General features: G+C 36.5%; 2 protein-coding genes across 2 annotated transcripts in view; one reads left to right on the forward strand and one right to left on the reverse strand.

The window, feature by feature from the left end:
- The window catches only part of dapp1 (dual adaptor of phosphotyrosine and 3-phosphoinositides), a 17,116-nt gene extending 10,986 nt beyond the window's left edge, over positions 1 to 6,130 (forward strand). Inside the window, exons 3-10 of the mRNA XM_015015971.1 lie at positions 574 to 696; positions 960 to 1,093; positions 1,998 to 2,128; positions 2,833 to 2,880; positions 3,059 to 3,121; positions 3,269 to 3,354; positions 4,925 to 5,012; positions 5,564 to 6,130. Coding sequence (XP_014871457.1) covers positions 574 to 696; positions 960 to 1,093; positions 1,998 to 2,128; positions 2,833 to 2,880; positions 3,059 to 3,121; positions 3,269 to 3,354; positions 4,925 to 5,012; positions 5,564 to 5,587 — 697 coding nt within the window. The 3' untranslated portion in view covers positions 5,588 to 6,130. The remainder of the gene's footprint in view (positions 1 to 573; positions 697 to 959; positions 1,094 to 1,997; positions 2,129 to 2,832; positions 2,881 to 3,058; positions 3,122 to 3,268; positions 3,355 to 4,924; positions 5,013 to 5,563) is intronic.
- Positions 6,131 to 6,334: 204 nt separating this feature from the next.
- lamtor3 (late endosomal/lysosomal adaptor, MAPK and MTOR activator 3) lies at positions 6,335 to 9,358 on the reverse strand. The gene is made up of 7 exons (XM_015015973.1): positions 9,252 to 9,358; positions 8,998 to 9,035; positions 8,092 to 8,126; positions 7,955 to 8,013; positions 7,695 to 7,828; positions 6,687 to 6,750; positions 6,335 to 6,614 (listed from the first exon to the last, which is right to left on the reverse strand). The coding sequence occupies exons 2-7, from the start codon at positions 9,004 to 9,006 to the stop codon at positions 6,541 to 6,543; spliced, it is 375 nt and encodes a 124-aa protein (XP_014871459.1). The 5' UTR covers positions 9,007 to 9,035; positions 9,252 to 9,358; the 3' UTR covers positions 6,335 to 6,540.
- Between the last annotated feature and the right edge of the window lie 4,388 nt (positions 9,359 to 13,746).

The following is a 13,746-nucleotide window of genomic DNA, read 5'->3' on the forward strand; positions in this document are numbered from 1 at the left end:
GGATGGACCAGTAGATTGTATTTGTTTTAATTTGCCTTAATTTACTTAGACTGTCATATTTGGTTATAGTTGGGGGTAAGTAACTCATAAGAAAAAGTTTTTTTACATTCAAGTTTACAGACAATATTATGAGCTTATAAATCCGTGTACGACTGACCCAAATCAGATGAGTGTGGTTTTTTTATCGTCTTTTTCTCAAGCTAGAAATGACAGTTTGTCTTTACAGAACTCCTCCCAACCTTTGATGCAAATGAAGAACTTTCACATCCCTTTTTACCGGTTTCATTTACATCTGTGGCACATTCACACTTATGAAATCTCTCCAAATGTCATAATGGTTTGATGTGGACAAACAATTGCAAATCAAACAATATTGAATGTCCCTCGCTGTCCTGGGATAAAAAGCATCTTAAATCTCAAATCAATTTCACTTTTGAATATTTGGGATTAAACTCTATCAGGCTTCACTGTGTCTTATTGTTCAAAACTTGGTGCTGGGGAATCAGGCTGTTCAAATCAAAGTGTTTATTTCTATGAAAACAGTTTTTTTTACTTTCATGATTTTCATTGCAGGTGGTACCACTATGACCTGTCCCGGCATGCTGCAGAGGCTCTCCTCCTGTCCAATGGAGGAGATGGGAGTTATCTCCTGAGGAACAGTAATGGCACTCCTGGCTGCTTTGCCCTCTCAGTCAGGTCAGTCACATGCCAGAACTAAAAAGAAAACACTAAAGGAGATTGTTTCTCCTAAAGGTCAGGAGATTACTAGATTACCACTAGAATGTATTTCATGTTTCTTTGTTAAACTGGAAAGAAATAAGTCTGAGCCTAAGGGCTGTAGACATTCAGGCAGTATGTACTATATGTGTTGAATCTGCGTGTTTGGCAGATGCAAAACATAAAAAAAATCCTAAATTCTGAAATGTTTTTTTTTTTTTTTCATTCTTTGAAACACACAGAGCAAAGGATTCAGTGAAGCATTTTCATGTGACACGCAGAGACAATGTCTACATCTTTGGGTTTAACGAGTTCCCAAGCCTTCAGGACTTTGTCAGCCACTTTGCCAACCAACCTCTCCTGGGAAGCGATGCAGGTATGAAGATCTAGATTTGTGATTCATCAGAGTCACCAATAAAACACCTTCTATTCCATACCTGATTTCAGTCAGTCTGAACCCCAATTTTTATACCAATAGGAGTTTTATAGGAAGTGATGCTGAGTATTAAGTGTTTTTTTGTTTGTTTTTTTCCCCCAGAAATTATTAAGGAAAAACAAAAATATAATGAAGCCAAACCAACACAACAAAAAACTGTCTATACAAACTTACTTTCTGTTTATTGGTTCACCTTGAAGTATCTGCTGCAGTAAAGTTTTAAACTGTTAGTATTTAGACATAATCTTTCCATGTTGAGTTTTTCCAACCTTAATGGCATAGTCTGAGTTAGTGGTGTCCAGATTAGCTTGACTCTAAACAGTAATTGGCTCTAAAACATGTTTACTTCTGGTTTAGTGACATTCTTGCATGGGAATGCTGGTCGAATTTACCACTTCCTAACTGTAGTTGGTGTTGATATTGATCAGTAATCTGATGAGAACAATTCTCCGTCCCATGTGCTTTATTTACCTGACACTGGGTGATAAGGATTAGGTGTTAGAAAGAACAGTCCGAGTACTCCTCTTCCCATCGGTATGTGCCTCGGAACATCGCAACCTCCTTTTAGTCGCTTGTTTCCACAATTTCGTTCCTAAATCAGGTCCTATATAACTCATGATCACTCATCCGTCGTGGATGGATGTATGGACTGATAGATGAGGTATTTGGAAAATTTAGCAAAGAAACCAATAATTGAACTGACAATCTCACAGTAGGCAGATAGTTACTCCAGTTAAATAATGCTATCTTCTTACAACTTATTTTGTAGAATCAAAAGTTGAGTACAAATGTCTTATGGGGAAATTATGTAAAACATTTAACTTGCCCTCTGTTTTTGAACCAGGGACCCTCATCGTGCTTAAGAGTCCGTATCCGTGGCGTGTGGAAGAGCCATCCATCTATGAGTCGGTGCGAGTTCACACCGCCATACAGACGGGTCGGACAAAAGATGATCTGGTCCCCAAAGCACCATCGGTATGAGGAGAAGCTTTGTTTTCATTTGTATGCATTGTTTAGGTTTATAGACTAGTAAGGTTCATTGGAATGGTTGTGTTTGATTTAGGTGTGAAACCTTATGAGTAAAAGATAACATAGAAATTTACTTTTTCACTCAATCCCAACTTGTAATAAACCTTTCATCCCTACGTTTACCGAACTTTTTGTGTATTTCAAGCTAAATTTCACGGCCAAAATATGCAGTGTCAGTCAGTGAGGCGTTTTTAAGGAAATTATGTCCAGAGGAAGTTCTACATTTGCATGTTCCTCATGTAGTCGGTGTGAATATATGTAGAAGTGGGTTTCAGTCCTGTTTATTACATTCTCTGCTTATCTCTAATGGATCCAAGCTGTATGACCAAGCAAAGCACCCAGATGGAGGTTCAATCAAATAATGAGTGCAGAGAGATGAAATGCATTTCTGAGTTCGACTATTTTAGTTTGAAATATATTTCTTTGTTTATTTAATTTAATTTGTAAACCATAATAATGAATACCACAAAAAACAAAGGCTTGAAATGAAATTATATCATTTGTGGGTCTTGGTTGGTGAATGAAATTGTCTCCAAACATTGCTTCAAGTTCATTTTACTGAAAAAGTTTTTTATTTTTTATTTTTTTTTTTTTTTTTATCTTAAACTATTACTCCTGCCTTTCTACTGACACATGGTATGTCATTACAGCTGGGCACCAAGGAAGGATACCTGGTGAAACAAGGAGCAATTGTGAAGGTGAAATCAGGCCATCTCTACACATTAGAAAAACAATCATCAGATACTCAGATACATTTAGAATCCAAACTCAAATTTCAGTTTTACTGACTTGGCTGCTCATACTTAAAATCTAGCATCACCTTTAATTTACAGATATATTTGAAACTTGTTTTTTTTTGTTTGTTTTTTTTGACAGAATTGGAAACAAAGGTGGTTTACACTCCATAGAAATGAACTGAAGTACTTTAAAGACAAAACGGTAAGGTTATTTCACATTCCAGGTTATAAATTTGACAACTATTTGACAGGTTAATTATTTGATAAATGGTAAATGTTAGTATGTGCTATCTATTGATCAAGTTAATCCATACTTGCATCTAATCAGCTACGTTGTTCCTCATTGCAGTGTGAGGAGCCCATTCGGACGCTGGATTTAACATCTTGCTCTGCTGTCCAGTTTGACTATTCTCAGGACAAAGTCAACTGTTTCTGGTACGTAACTTACTGTGTTGGTATGAATCTTTTACTTGAGGAGCATTTGTCATTAACGAATGGAAAGAAATAGCACAATAGGATCAAACACAAGATTTAAATAAAAACGATAATCAGCTGGAAGTCAAACGAGTTTTACAGAGAAGTACTTTGGTGTTTTCCACAACATCACAACCTTTTTGGTTTTGGGAAAAGCCCTCATTATGTCAAGACTTTTAACGATCCGACCACATATGACTTAAATAAAGACACGCCTTTCGGTGTACTCTATGTTAATACAACAGTCTCAAACACAGTGCTTCTTTGTGTGATATCATGAAAAATAACTAAATAAATCAAACAAGATATCAGGAAGAGAACTGTGAGCTTTGATAAGTATAGTTCATCCTTGGACACAATTTCCAGATGACTGAAGGTGCCATGTTAATGTACAAATACAGTCACCGTGGGAATAGGTTCTCTGTCCTAGAGATGAACATGTTCTGGTGCACAAATATTCATCTCATTCCTAGCAAAAGAAAATCCTGACTAAAGCAGGTTGCATAGTGTCATTAACAACAAAACAAGTAATAAACTGTTCATAAACTGCAAAATAAACAGAGAAGGTTTGTGCTGTCAGTAAGACAGGCTTCACATTGTGTTACTGTTACCACTTCTGCCTCCTTAGCTGTGCTATGTTTTCTATTGCTTAACTCATGTTAAGCAAAAAAAAAAAAAAAAAAAAAAAAAAAAAGCCACATTGTTTGTTTCTCATGGGAAAAATACTTTTTTTTTCTTTTGCTCTGTGCTCCATCATGTGTGTTATCCTGATTGCTATCTATTATTTTACAGCAGTTTGAAACCCTCAAAAACACCTGCAAATATAAACAAAACCCTCTTTTCAGTTCTGAGTTGAACTTCCCCATATTGACTTTTTTTTTTCAAACATTGATGTTTTTTGTGCTAATAAAGGGAAGTCTAAGGCGACAGTGGAGGAAACTGACCTGAGTTCTAGTTGTTGGCACCATCATTTAAATAATTTCACATTCAACCCATCTGTCTAAACAGGGAAGAACATATTTGTTTTTTGTCTAACCCAGCAAAAATAGTTTGTTTGGTTTTATTCTGTAAATTGAAACATAAGAACAAGAGAAAATGAAAAACGTAAGAGTTAACAAAATTGAGAAATCTGTTGAGAAAAAAAAAAGTGACATAAAGCAAAGCTGAAACTTAAAGAGGAAGCTGATGAAACAGACAAAAAACCGACAATTGAAAGAGGAAGACAAGATGACAAAGTCCAAAATGAGCAAAATGTGAGAGGTGAGGAGAACAGGGCAGAAACTTTTACCAGATGAACATTTCAGAAATAAACTGGAAACAAACTGCAGCTGACTGATTTTATAAATTTTTTATTTACCATTGTTTGTTTTTAGATTTCAACAGACATATTCTACTTGATTTAAAACTGCTATGTTTGCTTGAAGTAACTTTGTATGTCTGTGTGTGTGTGTGTGTGTGTGTGTGTGTGTGTGTGTGTGTGTGTGTGTGTGTGTGTGTGTGTGTGTGTGTGTGTGTGTGTGTGTGTCCACAGTCTCGTGTTTCCCGATCGAACATTTTACCTCTGCGCAAAGACAGGAGTTGAGGCAGACGAATGGATTAAGATCCTCCACTGGAAGCTGGTGAGTTCCATCAGACTGATTCATACGGATTATTTAATCTGTGGTACAGTCAGCAGGAAAAGAAACATAAGAATATGGACATCATTCATGTGTTTTCACTGCCAAAACTTCCAATTTCTGGGAAAAAGAAGACAATAAGAAATGCAATCCTTTGCATGGCTTATTGCAAGGGATTGCAATAAGCCATAAGATTGAATCATTGGTAAACAATGATTAGATGTTTACCAGATTTTTGTCAAACAGGGGGAATTGCATGGATTGAGCAGCTGAGGGAAAGTCAATTATTACAACACATTGCTTTTGGGTCTGAAACATTTAAGCTTACGTACCATAAATCTACTTCCTTATTACTGTAATATGATTTCCTTTCTTGCTGCTCCTCATCTCTTCTGTTTCACAACTGCAAAAGAAGAAATTTGCAACCATTGCTGGAAAAAAAAACAAAAAAAACAACAAAAAAAAACTTGTGGCTTTTATTTTTTTGAAACCATCACCATTTCTGAAACCAGTTTTCTCAAATCAGCTTTTGTAATCTTTGCTTTTGCTTTCAGTCTCAGATAAGAAAAGGGCGATGATGGTCATCCATGAAGAAACAGGACAATAGCTCCATTCTCACAGAAGATGCCAGGATATCTGAAGGAATGAGGCAGATCTGGAATGTGTCTATGACCAACCTATTGAAGGATTTTGACAGTTCTGTAGAGTTCCTGGATAAAAAAAAAAAAAATGTATGGTGAACAGCAGTGCTCTCACTGAAGAAAAAAAAAACATTTCAAAACTCACGCAAATATGTTTTATGTAAATATCAAACTAAATTCTTTTGTTACAATGTGCACTTTCAAAACAATGTTAGCTGTGAACTGAGACATGTCAGTGTAGTTTTGATGGACACACTGCAGTGCAGGAATGGTTTTGGTAATATTTGAGTTATGACTGACTTGTAGCTTTATAGACTCAACATAAATGAGGGTAGAAGCAGAATAACAGGTGCTTGAAGTGAATCAGAATGCTTTATATTACGTTTATGTATATAATTATTTTTTTAATTCACCTCAAGTGGGAGTAAAGCTAATTGAAATGTATCTGATTAAATAAAAACTCAAACTGTCTGTAGTATATCTATTTTTAATCTTGTTTTATAAAATGTTCACTTTTTTTTCCAACAAACCTCCATTGAAGGTTTAAATTCCTGACTTTCAGTTATATATGCTCTTTTAATTCAAAGTCCAACATACATTAAAATGTGAAATATGTGAAATATAGTACAGTAGATAATTTTAGTGACATATAGGAAGGTAAGAGAAAAAGAGGCGGCACCATATTCGTTGTCAAAATGTGAACATTTATTCAGACTTTAACTCAACAGAAGAATGAAACCTTGCCAAACAGAGCACAAAGTTTATTTAAACTGATCCATAAACAATGAGAAACTACAGAAATCTCCCCAACATGACCTGAACATCTCAGCAAACCAACAGGAATATGATGAGTTGGGAGTAATTTGGTGCAATCTGCTGCCGATCTGAACTCATGTCACCTCGACCACCTGCCTCAGATTCTCTATTAGTGGAGCCAACTCCTTCTCCAGACTCATGATGAGGCCTGAGGACACAGAAACACGTCTTAGCTCAGCTGTTATCCACCTTTCAAAATGGCTGAAACAATGCATTTCACCTGTGTTGGCGTTGCTGCTGGCGATGAGGCTGATGACCAGAGGGAGCCGGTTAAACTGCACAATCTGTTCAGCACAAACATAACACGGCATCATGGAGGCAGAATATCAAATCCTACCAACGTGGACCAAAATCAAGTAATCAATATTATCAACTAAAGGGTAAGATGTGATCGGAAACTGGAGCCTTTGGTGCTGATGTGACACAATCACAAAACGTTTTTGAAATTTAATAAAAATAAATGTTTTTGTCAATTAGGAACTGGAGATTGCACGACATCTAAATGTGCTTTTTTCAGAAGGTTTTAAGAAAACACAAAATAACCACATGCAGATTTACGTATTTGAGTATTTCCATGAAGTCAAAGTTGAATCCTGACAGAAAACGCTAGGGATTCATACAATTTGTGAAGAAAAAAAAATAAAAAAATCACTGCTTCTAGTATTAACTCTACACTATGATTTAATCTACAGTTATGGGAAACCGTCCCCCTTACAGCTACCGGTACCACCTCGTCTAAAGCACTTTCAGCACAACATTTCTCTCTGATTTTTTCAGTTTCAAATCGCTATGATATAATTTTGGCCCGCCCTTTTTCCTAGTATTGCTTGACCTCATTGAGCCTTGGAGACCCACATATGTACACATCTCTCTTGTTGTGCTCCCACTACAACATTTCATGCAGAAAGAGGTCTGGTGGAGTGATCATAACTCATTGATGCTATTCTTTTTGCAGCCACTCTGTTGCTACGTTCAAAAATAATCATCATGTGAGTAACCCACATTATGTCAAGCTTCAATTGTCAGACAGATGGCCTCACATTTCACTCTTGCACACACACACACACAAACACGTGTTTGCGGTTGACTCAGTGGCTGCTAAACGAGCCTGAGTCTCCCGTCGTTCTTTTTGACATTGCGTAGACAAGACATTAAGAACAAAAAAAAAAAAAAAAAAACCTGTGTTTGAGGAGGTCGTCTAACACCAGAATATTATGCATCTTCTAACCTGGTAGGAGTTGTAATAGCAGATGATGCTCTTGTTTTTAGAGAGGCCGAGCTTGCTGCCCTGATCCGTAGCAAGAGCAAAGGTGGATAAGAATCCAGGTCTCAGGGCATGGACAGGGGCGTTGTCATTGGCAACTGCAGGGACACAGCATTCATCCACATGAGAGAAAGAGAAACCATCTCCAGAGAAAATATATGCAACTCATAGAATACATTTAAAGGTTTCCATTACAACGGCTGTCACAGGAGTCCCGGTCTTACCTTTGATAACTGGAACGCCATCTCTGTCTGTGACAACAACAGCGTGAAGACCTTCAACACTGAGGAGAACAAATAGCTGATTTAGCAACTTTGAAGAAACCCCGAACTGCCAACCGTGATTCTTCAACACCACCAACCTTTGCAGCTGTTTGTACAGGTATCTCTTTAAATCCTGTAGAAGAAAAAAACATGTTGGCAACTGGATTAAACAACATGGTTCATAGGTCTTTCGTAGGATCTAATCACAGTGAGTAAACCAGCAGAAGTGCTGAATGTCAAGGAGCAGACAGCATATTCTGTCAGTGACCACATAACAAATGAAAGATCTATATACATTTTCTTTCCTTAAATATGCGTCAGTTCAAAACTCCTGATCTAAACTAGTCCTTTATATTTTACTTCTAAGTTAGTTACCAACCTACTCTGTAACCATTTTACACTAAATTAAATACAGACTTTTTATGGCCCCATTCTGAATCACAGATTATAATATATTAGATCCTTTGGTTGGAATTTAAATTGACTCGGTTTGAAATTCTGATAAAAAGAGTCTAGAACCCAGAAGTTCAGTGACATTGTCCCATTTTGATGGGGCCACATGGCAGCTGTGTCCTATAATGCAGTAATTGATATAAATTGTAATTCATCATCCTTTTTTATTATTTTTTTTATGTTTCTGAAAAAAATATTTCCTTGATTCTCAGCAGCAGAGTTGAAGAATGTGAATGTTTTAGCTACTTCGATAGAGAACTCTAAAGATGATTTTGCTAGAATGACTGTTAAAACAGTTGGATATATCTGGTCTGCTCTGTCTACAACCCATCATGAGACTCCTGACTGACCCAGTGATTCACGTAAACAGAAGCAAACAGCGGATTAAAGTCATTTCTTTCATGCCCCAGCATTTAGTTTTCCATCTTCACCCAAACGCACCAGGTTTTCAAGCTTAATCCCATCAGACTAAATGATATTGACGATCAGTTAACATTATTACGTAAAATATCTATTGAAGCTGCTATTAGAAGTAAATAAACCATACTTACATCTGCCATGACGTGTTTTTATCTCCCTCTCTACGACTCTGTGGAGAAAGACAATGTTTTAACAAGATATTTTAATAAACGAGGAGAAGCTGTACGTTTCTTCTGGTGCAGCGTTTATGTTAAATATAACAAGCTAACAAGGCAGCTAAGTTTAACTTCGTTCGTTAATCAAGTTCAGCCACCAACAGCTACTTAACCAGCATGTAGGTTTTTACAACAAAAAACAAAACAACGATTTAAAAGATTTTACCTACCTTTAATGATTTTATCTCCGATTTCTACATGCTAAACCAGAAGCTAACATCACATGACACCCTGGGTTTGTTTCCGGTATTAGAGGGTGGAGCATTTAAAGACGCTTTTCCGCATAAGCGCTGAATCTTACGTCAAACCCGCACCATTTTGTGAGTGGCATTTTCAAAGTAACATCATTACAAGAATAGTGTCTTATCTCAGGCATTCACTATGGGCTGCATTTCAACTTCTGCTATAAGGATAGAGATGCACGATGACTGCGTAAAACCTATAGGCCGCAGTTAGACTCATACATTTCTTCGGGGACAATGAACTTAATTGAATAAATCAGATTATAACACGCCTTTGATTAAAGTTTGTGGTTGATGACACAAAAAGTATACAATCACGTTTTAGCCACGAGAGGGAAGTATTTCTCTGCTCTCATATGCGCACCGCGGAGGCTGAAAAGACTGGTAAAATAAAAATGCATGTATATATGTTTTTTCCTTTACTGCATTAGAATTACCTACTAAATAATTTTATGTCACATGAATACAGTTTTCTTGTTGTTTGTTGTTTTCTTGTTGTTTGTTTTCAGAAACATGCAAAAGGAAGCAAACAAGCAAGCAAACAAGCAACAAAAGAAAAAAAAAATATATATATTGTTAAAAAAGCTAAAACTACTATTACCTGGTGTGTTCATCTCTTTTCTACTGCCTAAAAATTCTCAGGCTATTCTCAGTACATTCTACATGGTAAAGAACCATGCAAAGACTAGCCAGGTTCTTACTTATGTTTTCTGTTCTACAAGGGTCTTTATCCACTGTAAGGAGAGAAAAAAAAGTGATAACATACCAGACATTTTATGTCAGCAAAGTTCAAGGGAACTTTTAGTTGCACATGGTTTTACTAAATGTTGCAATGCTGGAGTTTCCATATAAAGGGTAAATACATGATTATTAACTAATATTTTTTTTCTAGATAGCAACAAAGTTGTAGGAGTTAAGGCTTTTTGGATTCCCATACTGAAGACCACAACATTTTATGTAAAACACTTTTTTTCTCTGAGACCATGAGCTAAAATAAATATTTATCTTTTTTCCAGGTACCAGTTGAAGCAGAATTGTATACAATACCATGTGAAGGACACCTCGACCAGACATTAAACCAAATACATTCGATTCTCATCAAACAAATAATCAGATATGTCCGGTTGATTTCCTGCTTGCTCTGTGCCTCAGCGATATCTCTGTTTATTTGGGTGTTTGCTGTCTGTCTGTACTCCCAGACTGGTCGATATGCCTGTCATAGTCTCTGCTAAGTGCAGAAAGTATGACAGAGTTTTTCTGCTTTGAGACGATTCTTTTCTTACATTGTGATTACCGTGTCACAGACACGGTGAAAAATCTAGTATTTCCTTCCCGTTCTAACTCTGTAGTCTGATCATTTTAACAGTTATTTCTATTCCTACACTCTCAACGTGTAAAATAAGTGAGCCACTCCCACACTATCTGACGGTTCAAAAGCTGCAAAGTTTACACTACTGTTTAAAGTCTATAAAACGGCATATGCCCACACTCTAAAGTCCAACTGTGTTTGGTTGTATCTCCACTCTGCTTATCATATGATAGCCCAACAGAAATGGAAGTTTCTAGACTAACAACATACAACAGTAAAATAAAATTTAATCAGGAAACCACAGTTCACCCCAAACCTTGAGTCAGAGTTTGGATCAACACCAAAAATGCATAGAATATTCCAGCAGCACTTAAATCACTTCACTGACTTCCTGTATGAAAAGAATAGCTTTTAAAATCATATTTGTCTATAAAGTAATGAATAGTCTTGGGCCTAAGTCCATCTAAGATTAACAAACATATGAGAGACATATTTCCTATTGAGTGGTTTAGGAAGATGCAAGATTCAAGAGAAGCTCATCCTGGAACGCTCAAGGAAGAATGAGATCCAAGCTCCAAGTAAAGATAAATACCCAGACATTTTCATGTGAGTTGTCTGACTGGACTAAAGTTTTACATTTTTTTAGCATTATGTGTGATTAGGGTCCTGCAACTGACAGTAATAGCTATTCAAACACTTGAAAAGTTTCAAAGTTTGCATAAGAAGTTATGACAGGAGCATAAGGTGTTGGTGCAGAAACACAGGCAGCAACGTTCACAATTACAAGTTTCAGGTTTCAGCTACAACAAGTCAAGTGCTGTGTTTGCATTTCGTGCATGAAGTCAAGCTTGTTTATTCTGCACTAACGTCTCAAACTTGGAGGAAATAACTTCCACGGCCCTGGGAATAGAATTTAAAATGCCTTATCAACTTGGTTTTAAGCCTTGTACATGCTTCATCCAGCAGGTCCTGATCTCAGTAACAGATAGACCTCCAAGTGAAGACAAAACAAAAAACAAAAAAACAAAAAAGTGGAATATTGAGAACTTAATTCACATTGTCAATAATCTAACAGCTGTGCTTTGAACCAACAGCAGCTGCACCAGAGCAGCTTTGTTTAGTTAGGTGAATGATGAATTATAAGAGTTAAAAATCCTTTTAACAAGTTCCAGTTTCAAAGTTAACACAATGGGATTTGATTTTGCAAAGCTTCAGAAAAAATAAAACCATGAACCCTAGCCCTAACCCTAACCCCATGTAAGACCTTGGACAAAACTGAGGGGGGGACTCAAGCATGACTGATTAGTGTCTTTGATACTGTCAATTTGCAGTCTTGGAGAGGAGGGTGACTGTTCTTTGCTTTAAGCAGATGATGAAAGGAGAAATCATACGGTAGTATATTTAAAGTATATTATAATAAACATATAATTATATATAATGTGAAAATAAGAAGCTGCAGGTGCTCTAAAAATTCCTAGTTGTTGTTTATGGAAAATTAATGTTTTTCCTTCTGTTGCATGAACAGTCTTTGTTACAGCATATGGACTTCTGATTCATCTATTCAAGTCCCATCACTCAATTACAAGACACTAAGATCTTGTAATTTATTCAATTCCTCCATGTCTCAGACTTAGAGTAACTAACAGTAATTCCAGTTGCTCCAGTTCAGGTGAAGGTCATGGTTTGGCACCAAATCATATGAAGAAGACCACGATGAGACCTGAGGTTCCTACACCAGACATCTTCAAATCCATGATAGCACCTTCTGATCTACTCCAACAACATTTCAAAAATTACTAGGATTTGACTCTCACTCTCATACACCTATCATTCATATCAACCCCTGCTAAGCTGTTCCTTGATGCCATGCTTGTTGCCACAACATCCTGACCTGTTGAGGCACGGACTCCTCTAAAGCCATGGTGTGGTGTGGTTTCAGACAGAAAGACATTAGTGCAGATCTTTTAAGTCCTATAAGTTGCAGGGTGGGGCTTCCATGGATTGAAAAAGTCTGCGACAATTTAGCATCTGTGGGATGCTGAATTGAGATGTGACCAGGGGGATTCGGAGCGCAAGAGATATAAATGTGTATCCATGCGTGTGTGGATATTTGTCCTACTTGTCTTGCTATCATAAACTTGTTCATATTCTTACATTGTCCATTTTTTTTCTACTTTTAACACAGCTTGAAGTTAAAAAGTACATTTACTGCGTCTTTATACTGCATTAGGTGTGAATGTGGAATGTGGTTGGTCACATTTCTGACCAATTATGAAGGCAGATTTATTATATAGCGAAAGCAGCACTTTTTCCATGTCACCAGTTCACTCAGTCATAAAATGTGTTCTGTGAAATCTCTGCCAGCGACTGAGGTCAAAATGCAGACAAACACAGAGCCAGTGTTGTGTGAATGAACTCTTCCAGTCTGGCCCCACTCTTTTGTAACATTATATAAGGTTATACCACCTACACTGGCTTACTCGTTGTTACATATTTGCCAGCCGGTTCTGTAATGGAGTTCAAAGCACAGTGTCACAGTTATTGATTTCTTCTCTTTAAAGCACTGTCTCTTTATTCAGTGCATATCCCAAAATCTTACTTTAATATTTTTATCACAAAAGGATTTTATTCATGAGCAAATAATTTACAAAGACATTTTTTTTCAAAACAAAACAAAACAAAAAAATAATTCTGGTGACTACTCTAGAAAACAACTGGAAATGAATGTGCACAGAAGGATTCTTTATGAGATAAAGGAAATTACAGACAACTGTGAACATTCCCATGAAAGTGCTTTATAAACATATCTTTAGTCAGAAGCTTTTTCAGAGTCGCTGTAATTCAGACTGCTATCCTTTGTCAGCATCTATAACAACTCTTTGGAGAAAATTCTTAAATGTGAGTTAAACCAGCATTTAGTTTCCCTTTTTGGATTACTGATGTATTTTTGAATTTAAATTAAATAAATACATTTTTAAGTAATTCCCAGCTTTCATAACAAACAATAAAGCAAAATTTATATATATTTTTTAAACATTAATTTTATTTGCGCCATGCCTAAGATGATTTTCTTTCCCCCCATAAACATATAAACCATGATTGAAGTTCTCTTAT

Source organism: Poecilia latipinna, unplaced genomic scaffold, assembly GCF_001443285.1.
Source record: "Poecilia latipinna isolate Pla-1442-1.1 unplaced genomic scaffold, P_latipinna-1.0 Scaffold1970, whole genome shotgun sequence".
In the NCBI taxonomy this organism is placed as follows: Eukaryota; Metazoa; Chordata; class Actinopteri; order Cyprinodontiformes; family Poeciliidae; genus Poecilia; species Poecilia latipinna.